Raw genomic sequence first — 12,714 nt, 5'->3', positions numbered from 1 at the left:
GAAAACGTAGTTAACAAATGAATCCTTCAACACGTCGATTAAAAATCATTTACACAATAAATTCAGAAACTTTCGAGAAATTTCAACCAAATTCCCCTGATTTATGTTTTTTTTTCCCCCATAAATAACTATTCACATCAGGACTGCTTCGTTTTCAAGGTTAAAAATTTATACCTTCCATTCATTTCAGAAGAAAATACCCTCTAATACATGCATTTCTTATCCAGAATGTATACATACTGTTTTAGAAGCAACCATACATCCATCTCAGAGAAGGCAACAATATTTAGAAATAAGTTATTTTTTTACAGGGCAAAAAGAAAAGAGGGGCAAGAACAGGTCAAAATAGACCAGAGCCTCTCATTACATAAGTCAGAAAATACCAAACATTACCATAAAGCCTGCCAAATAGTCAAAACAATTTACAAGGCCAACAAAAAGCGGCATTTGAGGCCGAACCCTCTCAAGTGCTGGTAAACTTAGTAACAGCCTTTGTGCCCTCAGAAACGGCATGCTTGGCAAGCTCACCAGGCAAGACAAGACGCACAGCTGTCTGGATCTCTCTAGAAGTAATAGTAGGCTTCTTGTTGTACCTCGCCAGCTTAGAAGCCTCCTGAGCAAGCTTCTCAAAAATATCATTGATAAAAGAGTTCATAATGCCCATAGCCTTACTGGAAATTCCAATATCCGGATGCACCTGCTTCAGCACCTTAAAAATATAGATCTTGTACGTTTCCACATTGCGCTTAGCCTTCTTTTTCTTCTTCGTTTCTCCTCCTCCCTTGGGGAGCTTCTTTTCTGCCTTGGGCTTGGGAGCTTTCTCTGCAACTTTTTTCTCCTCCACAACCTTTTCCACTGGTTTTTTCTCGGCTGGCTTTTTCTCTGCTCTGGGCGCCATTGCTAAATGCTTCAGTCCTCCGCCCTCTACACGATGGGTTGTTCAATACGAATGAAAGAAGTAAGGGTTTGAGACCTCAATATATATACGGCGCTTTCTGTAATTTGATTGGTGAAGATGTATAGATGCGGATTGCCAGATTGGCCTCATCTGGGCCGTCGATGGATGATAAAAAATGAATTTTGTCCGCATTTTAAGGAATGACTTTTACGACGAAAATCGGTGGGCGGGTTTCGTGAGAGAATTGGGCTTTCTATTTTTATTTTATTTTTCTTCTATTTGAATTTGGAAGCACGAGTTAACGTGGCTAAATTTGATGGTCCTAAATTTGTAATTAGGAATTTTTACTCCAGTCTTATGGTTATAGGAAGGAACAAGGGATGCAATGAGTCAAGTTCTTATCAATAGTGTAGTTAGTTCAGAGTACATAAAAGTAGAGATCGAGATAGAGGGGAGAGGAAGAGGGAGAGAAATAGATAAAGAGGTAGAGGGAGAGATAAAAATAGAAAGATAGAAATAAAGAGGGTACAAAATAGAAAAGCATTTAGTTTGATAGCTCTTTTGATCATGAAATATTAGTAGTTCAATTGTTAAAAGATTGCCAAAAAAATTTCTGTAAGTATTCTTTATGTTAGAATGAAATTAAGTTGCCAAAAAAACTTCTTTAATTGTTCCTTATGCTAATATAAAATTAAGTTTATATATATATATATATATATCACATTGAAGTAATAAAGTTGTAAAGGTGATGGTTTCAAATTTCAAATTTGCAAACTTAACCCCTTTGTTTTCTAGATTACACAAATGGGATATCATGAAGATGAAGATAGCTATCATTATGTTAATATTCATTTGTTGTGTTTTGATTATTTTGTAATGTCATACCATAATGAGTCTTATGTCTACTATATTATTATATTGCTATAATACATATCTATATTTATACCGAAAGGCATTCGTTAGTTGTAGAGGGGTTCAATGAATCTGTGTACAGTTTTATCCTTAATTTTAAAATTTGCAATCGTCTTCCTTTCATATGCCCATTCAAAGAAAATGAAATGATTCAAGTTTAAAATCTATCATAATAGAGTTGTTACATTTTGCATGTGTTTGGCAGAGTTGTTACATTTTGCATGGCACAAAACAATTACATTTTTCTTATTTTAATAAGCATCACAATGAAAGTTTTCTCAAGATTTCATTTGGTGTGTTTCTTGGGAGGCCTTCGGGAGGCTTGTGGTTTGAGCAAGCATTAATAGTGTTGGTAAAGGTAAAGAAGAGCTTGAGGGATGGCACAAGGAAGAGCTCAAAGGTCGATGGAACTGTTCAATGCTCACTCATTTGATAATACTTGGGGTTGGAGTTAAGGTTCAAATACAATTACCATTCTAAATAAAAGACACTTTTGAATGCATAAATTCTTATACTCTTTTGATATCTCTTGGCATCTTTTACATAAAATTAAATAAGCTAGTATATTTTCATACTATTATGGTCTTTAAACTATTTCGTTGTCATCTAAATATCACTCTTTAAATATTAGATTGGTAGAGAGTTGGCATTCTATAATTTACTCTTGATTTAACATATAATATTATTTTTCTTGTTTTTTATTAAGAAAGCAACGAGACCAGGGCGTTGACCCTATACGTAGTATGAACTATAAACAGCATCATAACAGTACTATAACAACACATAAACAACACTAATAAGAACAATCATCCATAACACAAAAACATACGAAGAGTTCAAAAAAGCAAAAAACAGAGGACCCCGGCCAAAACAAAAGACCAGAAGGAAACTAAGGGGTAGACTTGCGAACCCCTAAACATCTCAATGACCCTATTCCAATCATTCAACATAAACTTATACAGCTCCCTGGCCTCCTCCTTGTCCACATCCTCAACCGCACTACGCTCCCTTAGGAGGGAGAGAGGCAGCGTTGAGCTATGAAGAACTTGTAGACATGATTTGTTAAAGCTAATAATTTGGTTGTCCCAAGCATCCAACTTGCATTTAAATTTCATCAGTGATGGCCTCTAAATCTAGAAGTTGGCCCATGCTTTCACTACGCCTCAGAAGGTCAGAGACCTCATTATTGATGTTCTAGATTTGTTCCAGTGTTAGGATCCCCTTGGGGACCCCTTCTACCTCCCTGTTATCCTCCTTACTCTACTCTTGGTTGTTTATATTTTTAACACCCATGTCCACTTTACCTTCCTCACTAGTTGCCGCTTCCTTGACCACATCTTCCTCAGGGGCCATAATAACCTGGGCTCCAATACCATCCGGGTCCACCATGTTCATGACCTCATCAGGGTCCACCAAGTTGATTTGATCAACATTTTCCTCTTCTAGTTCAACATTCACATTACCAGTAGGGGGCCCATAGGTACCCACATCAATCCTAGGCATAGAAACCTTAAGACCTTCACCACCCGCAGACCCAAATAAAGTAACCCCATACTTGCCATGGGCACAATCCTCCTCAGAATCATAAACACTTTGGGGTTTCAATTTCTTCTCTAAGGAGCCCTTAGAAGCGAGTCTATGGAACCTCCTCCTTCCTTCAGTGTTCGGGGACAGAAACTCATCCTCCATATCATCGTAGGAAGAATTATCCTCAATGATAATTATTTTACATTTAGCAAGGGATTTTCCTTTGCCTTTGGAGGGGGTATGAGATTTATCTTTTCCAGCCAAAGAACAAGGCACATAGTAAGGGGAAATTTCAATAATAGAGATAGTGGAGGGAAACTGAGAGGCTATGAAAGCTTCATTAGTAAAATGGAACAATCTAGGGATAGCAAGAGCAACAAAAAACTCTGTGAGGGGGTGCGATGCAGTCAAAGGGGGTTGAAAAAGAATGAGGTTTCTATGAGTGCAGAGGGACAGGTGGAAATTGTAAAGTTTGTAAATGAGGCACTGATGCAAAGGGATGGTCGGCTTGTCCCCATTTTTAGGGTCAAGGGAATCCTTAATCGAGACTTCCAAATAATGGAGAAGAAAAAGTTGTTAGACAACTCAAATAACCAGAGAACAACTGAGAGGGGGAGGGTGAATCAGTTGTCAACAGATTACATAACTTTAAGCATTCAAATCCTTATTAACATAACACATAAACTCAATACCGGAAAGCATAAACCAAATACTAGAATAACTGATATACCAATTAAGCATAAACATAAATCACATAACAATTACCATCCATCCAGAACACGTGACACCAAGATTTGTACGTGGAAAACATGGTAAAGGGAAAAACCATGGTGGGAAGCCTACCCATAGCCAGATAATACTTTTGCAGTAAGTATGTGATTACAATATGAGGGGCTTGCACATGCAAGAAGGCCAATAGCCTAGAGCACACTTCTCACCACAAAAAGGAGCCTCATTGACTACAAAATAAATCTAGACTACAATCTGGAAAGAAGAGTGAACTGCAAAGATAGCATCTCATATGCCTGAGTACAGTTCCAGTTAAGCTCAATACCAGAGGCCTTAAACCTCTCTTACCAACCCAATTCGATCACCTATGATTGACCAAAACCCCTGCAAATGATTACAACATTATTCACACAGAGATAATCATATAACCATAATCCCACATGCCCATGATCTACAAAGAAATCTCACATCATATCTATACCAACCCAGGACCTAAACAATTAGTTCGGCCACCTAAAAGATAATACAATAAATTCATAACATAAACCTACAATCCAATGATCAACCAAGTTGTCTTAGGCCAAAAACAATGTAAATCAATCATTAAATCCCACTGGTAACGCATTAGGAACATCCTCCAACACGTTATATAAACCGGTCCATAACCTAGATAACATCGGACCCAAAATAGGTTGTCATAAACCAAATCCAACACCATCGATCAATAGGAACATGAACAAGATAACCAACAGCATCCTAAGAACCATCTAGAAGCTGCACCAACACCACTTATCATGTGTATCAAAAGATCTTCAACAAAGCTCTATTGGTAAAACCCTTACCGGTGACCAAAAGGCTTACTAGAACAAATGATAGTATCTGAGTCATCAAATCTTGAACCAACTGTTCATGATATGCATATGAACAACATGAATGATAGATCCAAATCAATTCCACAAACCAAATCATATCGAAGCATACCGGATCAATATCATAATCCAACCACTCTACCGGAACCAACCGGAAACAGGTAAACAACCAAAACAACCGATGTTGCCATCAATGCAACACATAATCAATTCCTTCAAATTGCCAACAATATCCCCCTTTGGCATTGATGGCAACACTAGATGTGAAAAACATCCAAGTGCCAAGAAATGTCAAACAAGTGTTCCCATGTGGAAGACAACCAACATTCTCCGACAAAATGATATAACAATGAAGCTTTGAACCAAACTCCCCTAATGAATATATCTATCCCTTATGTTTTCCACAAGAATATCTCTCTCCCTTTGACATCAATGCCAAAGATCTGACATAAATACCAAAGAAGAATCATAAATCCTCTTATTCTTGCTGCTGACTACTCCCCCTGAGTAGTAGCACCACCACATCAATCCAGAATGAGTAATAGCTCTGATAATGCATACCGGACTGATGCCAATCAACATCACCTAGGTCTCTACTGGATGGGCGGAAACCTCCAATCTGTCTCTGAAGTACTCAAATGACTCTTTAGGCAAAGGTTTAGTGAAGATGTCGGCAATTTGCTCTTTAGTGTTCACATAAACTAGTCTGACTTCATTTGCTTCCACCTTCTCCATCAAAAAGTTATACTTGATAGATATGTGCTTTGTCTTAGAATGAAATACCAAATTCTTTGATATATCAATAGCAGCAGAGTTATCACAGTGAATAACTACCAGTTCATTACAATCCACCTTTATATCCTTCAACATTTGCTTCATCCATAGAACTTGTGTACAATTAGTAGCAGCAACAACATACTCAACTTCAGCATGGTAGATAAAGATGTACATGACTGCTTTTTGTTGATCCATGAAACAAGTTTTTTTCCAAGAAAGAAAGCTCCATCGGATGTGCTCTTTTGGTCCTCAACATCTCCAGCCCAATCTGAATCTGTATATGCACATAATGTAAAGTCATCATTTTTAGGATACCACAAACCATATTCAGTTATTCCCTGCAAATACCTGAAAATCCTTTTCATCGCACTCTCATGATTTTCTCTAGGATCACTCTGATATCTTGTTACAATACAAATTGCATTCATTATATCTGGTCTAGTCTGAGTCAGATATAACAAACCTCCAATCATAGGCTTGTACCTTGTATGATTTACCGGTGCAGATGCATCTTTCTTTGTCAATTTCTCACCGGTAACCATAGGTGTACCAACCAGTTTAGAATTTTCCATACCAAATTTCTTCAACATCTCTCTAGCATACTTAGTTTGACAAATGAAAATACCTTTATTAGTCTGAGTAATCTACAAACCTAATAAAAATTTCATCTCCCCAATCATAGACATCTCAAATTCATTCTTCATATTGTTAGAGAATTCCATACACAACTTATCTTCACCTCAAAAAATGATATCATCAACAAAGACTTCAATAATCAATATGTCATCAGTAGTGATCTTGTAATATAAATTATTGTCAGCATTACCTTTAGTGAAATTAAGCTTCAAAAGATATTTATCCAGTCTTGCATACCAAGCTCTAGGGGCTTGTTTCAATTCATATAAAGATTTTTTTAACCTGCAAACCATGTTTTTGTCATCTGAAAGTGAAAATCCACCAGGTTGCTTAATATAAACTTTCTCTTCAAGATCTCCATTCAGAAATGCACACTTAACATCCATCTGATAAACCTTATAGTTCTTATGTGTTGCATAAGCAAGAAATAATCTCACAGCTTCAATCCTAGCTACCGGTGCAAAGGTTTCATCATAATCAATTCCTTCCTTTTGAGAATATCCTTTACACCAATCTAGCTTTAATCCTCACAACTTGACCATCTTCATTCAATTTATTCCTAAAAACCCATTTAGTTCCAATAACATTCCTATTTTTAGGTCGGGGAACTAAAGTCCATGTGTTATTCTTTTCTATCTGATCTAATTATTCTTCCATAGCTTTCATCCAACATTCATCATTACAAGCTTCAATTACTGATGTCAGTTCAACTTGAGAAATTAAACATACCTCATCAGTTGTCGACCTTCTTCTTGTCATCACTCATTTGTTCTTGTCTCCAATGATTTGATAATCTAAATGATTCAACCTTACATTCCTAGGAGTCTTCTGATTTTTTCTTCCTCTGTCCTGATCTTCAGTTATTGTTGAATTTTCTGATACTGTTGGAGTAACTAGTTCAACATTTTGTTCCGGTGTAGGTGCTACTAGTCCAGTTATGATCATTTCCACTATTGGTTCTCTCTCATAAGCTCTAATTTCACTTATGTTATGCTCATCCACCTTGAGATTAGTGCTCTCCATAATTCTTTGCAATCTTTTGTTATAACATCTATATGTTTTACTTTCATTAGAATAACCAAGAAATATTCCTTCATCACATCTAGGACCAAACTTTCCAATGGAATCATCTCTTTTGATATAGCATTTACTACCAAAGATCCTTAAATACTTAACTGTCGGTATGTGACCAAACCATAACTCATAAGGTGTCTTATCTGTATCCTTTGATATACTCTGTTGAATGGTATACCGTCGTGCTTACAACTTCTCTCCAGTAGACATGACGCAGATTAGCTTCCATCGTCATAGTTCTAATTGCATCCAAGATAGTTTTGTTCTTCCTTTCCACAACTCCATTCTACTGAGGTGTCCAGGGTGCAGACAATTGTCTCCTTATCCCATTCTTCTCATAATAGCTGTTAAATTCACCGGATTATAGGGCTTTGCAATCTTAGGTATATCTCTATCTGCCTTAGTAGAACTGATCTTCACAATGTAATCAAAATTCACATGACACAACCTCTTATGACATAGTCAACTCTGAACAATTTGTGCAATCAAACATGTCTTCTCACTGGAGTTCAAATGAAAGATGTTACCATTAGTCTGTGTACCGGTTGCAATCTCCAATCCAAATCTGTTGATAATCTTGCATTTTACATCCTTGAACTGTAACTGAAATCCCTTATCCACCAACTATCCTACACTCAAAATATTATGCCTTAAACCTTCAACATAATAAACATTATCAGTTTTATTCTTACCATCCAATGATATTGTTCCTCTTCCCTTGATTGTGCATGCTTTGTCATCTCCAAATCTAACCAGACCACCATCAAATTCTTGCAAAGATGAGAACTTCCTTTTATCTCAAGTCAGATGATGTGAACATCCATTGTCAATTACCCATTCATCCTTGTCTTCAACTTTATCAGCAAGGGCCTTCTCTTCAGGTACTGGCTTATCTTCCTTGATAGCCAAAAATACCCATTGCCAGATCCACTAGCTAAATCTTGTGTCAGTTCATCATTAGAATCAGTCACACCTTCCTCATCAGCAAAGTAGCATGATTTTTCTTTGTTCCTCCTGTACTTATGATTGTTCTGATAATCATGGTTATGCCTAAAAGATCTTCTATCTCTTTCTTCAAATCTTGAATTCCTTTCAGGACATCTAGATGCAAAATGACTTATCTTATTACATGCAAAGCATTTAAAAGGTGATTTTCCTTCATAATTACCTCTTGTTGGTCCTTTAGGTACTCTTCTAGCAAATAAGACTTCAAGTTGCTCAAACTCTTCATCTTCTTTCTTCATATCCTCTAGTTCCTTCGCATATAAAACTTTCCAATCACTCTTGTCGATAGATGATGTAGATGCATGAAAAGTAGGTTTAGATTTTACAGCTCTAGAAGGTCCAAATTCCTCAAGCTCAAAAGAAGATAACTTCCCAACCAAGGGATCCCTACTAATAGAGGTGTTTTCCATAGTTTTCAACTCATTAATTATAGTAGCCTTCATCTTATAATACAATGGCAAAGCTCTTAGTACTTTAGAAACTATTTCATCTTCGATCAAAGATCCACCACAACATTGAATTCCCATAACAATCTCATTAAATCTCTCCATAAAAGCAGTAATACTATCATCTTCTTCCATCTCCAACTTCTCATACCTCACCTGGTAACCATCAAGTTTAGCAATTTTAACAGTAGGGTCACCTTTATTCAGAGTCTCCTATTTGTCCCATATAGCCTTTGCAAATGATTTGTCAGTCAGTCCCATTATTTGTCGATCAAAAAGTGCACACAAAAGGGCTTCTCTATCTCTACAATCATTCTCAATGTCCTTATCCAAGCCTACCAGAGGAGGATTTCCAGATGCTCGATTATGAGGTGTATAGCCATTCTCAATGATCTCCCAAATCTCCTTTCCAAGACATCTCAGATGAGTCTCCATCTGAATCTTCCATACTCTATAATTTGAATTTGTTCCATGAAGCCTAGGAATTTCTCTCTAGAAAACAACACCAGTTGTATTTGATGAACTTGAACTGCTAGATGCACCATAGGATCTTCCTCAAGTGGTTAAGCTTTTGGAGAGAGGACCAATCTCTGATACCAATTGTTAGATAGCTCAAATAACCACAGGATGACTAGGTGGGGGGGGGGGGGGGTGAATCAATTGTCAACAGATTACAGAACTTTAAGCATTCAAATCCTTATTACCAAAACACATAAACTCAATACCAGAATGCATCAATCAAATACCAGAATAACTGATATAGCAATTAAGCATAAACATAAATCACAGAATAGTTACCATCCATTCAGACACATTACACCAAGATTTGTATGCGGAAAACCCGCTAAAGGGAAAAAACATGGTGGGAAGCCTACCCACAGTCAGATAATACTTCTGTAGTAAGTATGTGATTACAATATGAGGGGCCTGTACATGCAGAAAGGCCAACAGCCTAGAGCGCACTTCTCATCACAAAAAGGAGCCTCACTGACTACAAAATAAATTCAAACTACAATCTGGAAAGAAGAGTGAACTGCAAAGATAGCATCTCCTATGCCTAAGTACAGTTTCAGTTAAGCTCAATACCGAAGGCCTTAAACCTCTCTTACCAATCCAATTCGATCACCTATGATTGACCAAAACCTCTACATATGATTATAACATTATTCACACATAGATAATCCTATAACCATAATCCCATATGTCCATGATCTACAAAGAGATCTTACATCATATTTATACCAACTCGGGACCTAAACAATTACGTCAGCCACCTAAAAGATAATACAATAAATTCATAATATAAACCTGCAATCCAATGATAACCCAAGTCGACTTAGTCCGAAAACAATGCAAATCAATCATTAAATCCTGTCGGTAACAAATCAAGAACATCCTCCAACACGTTACATAAACTGGTCCATAACCTAGATAGCACCAGACCAAAAATAGGTCGCCATAAACCAAATCCAACACCACTGATCAATAGGAACACGAACAAGATAACCAACTGAATCCTGAGAACCATCTAGAAGTCGTACCGGTGACCAAGAAGCTTACTAGAACAAATGATAGTATCTAAGTCATCAAATCTTGAACCAACTCATCATGATATGCATCTGAATAGAATGAATGACCGATCCAAATCAATTCCACAAACCAAAGTATATCAGAGCATACCGGATCAATATCATAGTCCAACCACTCTATTGGAACCAACCAGAAACTGGTAAACAACCAAAACAGTCAATGTTGTCATCAATGACAAAACATCAATGCGACACATAATCAATTCCTCCAAATTGCCAACAAAAGCAACAAGCAAAGAAGATCATGATTGTGAAAGTGGTTAAGCAAAGGCAGATGATAAGCTGCCACTGTGATTTCTAATGACACCACCCCCAGCTGCCAGGCCATGTCTAGCAGCCCCATCAAAATTGAGTTTGAAGCAACTGGGAATTGGGGGGGACCAAATAGTATTATGCCTTTAGAGACGCTTGGAGTTGTCAATATGTGCAAAGGATCTAGGTTGGTTCCAATAGCGAGCAATCTCCCAATCCTAGTTGGAAGGAGGATTAGAGGGATTTTTAACAATAGTCACAGATAAATTTTCCAAGATGAGCTTAAGGAAATACACGAACACATTTTTTAGAGAGGCCTCCTTATCCTTGAAGATACAGTTATTCCTCTCCTCCCAAATGCTCCAGTAGAGATGTGGGGGAATTTGTTTCCAGAGCTAGTGGACCATCGGATTGGAGGTAGGGCCCCTCCACTCCTGCAACAAATGTATCATGTTTTCATTCATAGTCCAGCTGAGGATAAGCTTATGGAAAACCATCCCCCAGAGAGCTTTGGGAAAGGCACAATGGAGGAAAAGATGGGGGAGCTTTCCACTTCCATTTTACAAAGGACACAGCTATTAGGGAGCTAAAATCCCTGCTTAACCAAGTTGTCTTGAGTGATTATTCTATTATGCATAACAGTCCACTAGAAAAAAATGATCTTGGGGATGAGGATTATAAACATAATTCCATTTAACTAGAGAGACCGGGTCCCAGATCAAACAATTGTAAGCAGCCTTAACCGAGAATTCCCTAGTAGGGTTCCATTTCCAAATAATTTTATCCTCCCTAGGAAGGAAAGGGAGTCTATTTCCAACCATTAGTTCCTGCAAATCCTTGGCAACCAGTAGTAGGAGTGGCTGATCAAGATAGCTATCTAAAATAGCCTTCCAAGTGTTGTTAAAGAAATAGTCAGAGACCTTGTCACCAAAGAAACCCTTAGTAACATCCTTAATCCTTCTAAGAGAGGGGGAAGCGATCAGGGGGTTGTCCCCAAGCCAAAAATCTTCCCAAAATAAAATGTTTCTGCCATTACCAATGAGCCACTTCATGCCCTAAGAAATAAGATCTTTGCAGCTGAGAATATTATTCCATATTCTGGACCCTCTGGGGAGTCCATCTTCATCTAAAGAAAAAATAAAGCTTTCATGGCCAAGGTATTTCACCCTCATAATGTGACCCCAGTCTAAATCCACGTGGAGAAGCTTCCAGGCTGTTTTGGTCATGAAATCCCTGTTAAAGTGGGTGATTTTGCGGATTCCCAAGCCCCCCTTCAATTTCGGGTAGCACACTTTATCCCATCCAACAAGGGCAAGCCTTTTATTTTCTTCCATCCCAATCCAAAGGAAATTTATTTGGATGTTCTCCAGCATGTCAGCCATGGTGGCAGGAATTTTAAATAGGGAAAGGAAGTACACCATAATACCTTGCAAAGACAAGGCTAGCAGTTGAAGCTTCCCCGCACTACTGAGGAACCTACCCTTCCACCCTGTCAGTTTCTTCTACAATCTCTCCAAGATAGTCACCCAAAAGGAGTTGGAGACATCCTTGATAGTAATGGGTAGCCCAAGGTAAGCTCCCGAGAGAGAGGCAAATTGACCGCCCAAGATCCCACAAATTTTAGCTTGGAGTTTGTCAGCAATATGAAAGAAATAAATATTGATTTTATCATAATTAATGTGTTGACCTGAGGCCTCAACATAAAGTGTAATGCCTGCCAAAATACCCTAGAGAAATATAGCTAAATACACACTAATTTAATTTTTTTTTGTTTAACAATACAACACATAACATTTCTTAAGCAATGCAGCGAGCACACAAACAACATTTAAGTGTTATGAACATAGAATAATTCACTCAAGCTATTCAAACAATTACGCAAGTGGAATACAATAAATCATTTCTACTAACTCCCTAAGGTATCTCAATGCCATTACTTAATCTACCTACATAAGCAATAAACATTTACTTTCATCCAGATCAATAGCTCATAATCTTAA

At 37.5% G+C, this 12,714-nt stretch overlaps 1 protein-coding gene across 1 annotated transcript; it reads right to left on the bottom strand.

The window, feature by feature from the left end:
• Positions 1–267: 267 nt before the first annotated feature.
• LOC131069145 (histone H2B.11) lies at positions 268–965 on the bottom strand. The gene has a single exon (XM_058004491.2). The coding sequence runs from the start codon at positions 896–898 to the stop codon at positions 464–466; it is 435 nt and encodes a 144-aa protein (XP_057860474.1). The 5' UTR covers positions 899–965; the 3' UTR covers positions 268–463.
• Between the last annotated feature and the right edge of the window lie 11,749 nt (positions 966–12,714).

Source organism: Cryptomeria japonica, chromosome 1, assembly GCF_030272615.1.
Source record: "Cryptomeria japonica chromosome 1, Sugi_1.0, whole genome shotgun sequence".
Classification (NCBI taxonomy): Eukaryota; Viridiplantae; Streptophyta; class Pinopsida; order Cupressales; family Cupressaceae; genus Cryptomeria; species Cryptomeria japonica.
Note: the sequence above shows the minus strand (reverse complement) of the source record. Positions and strands in the feature narration are given on the sequence as shown.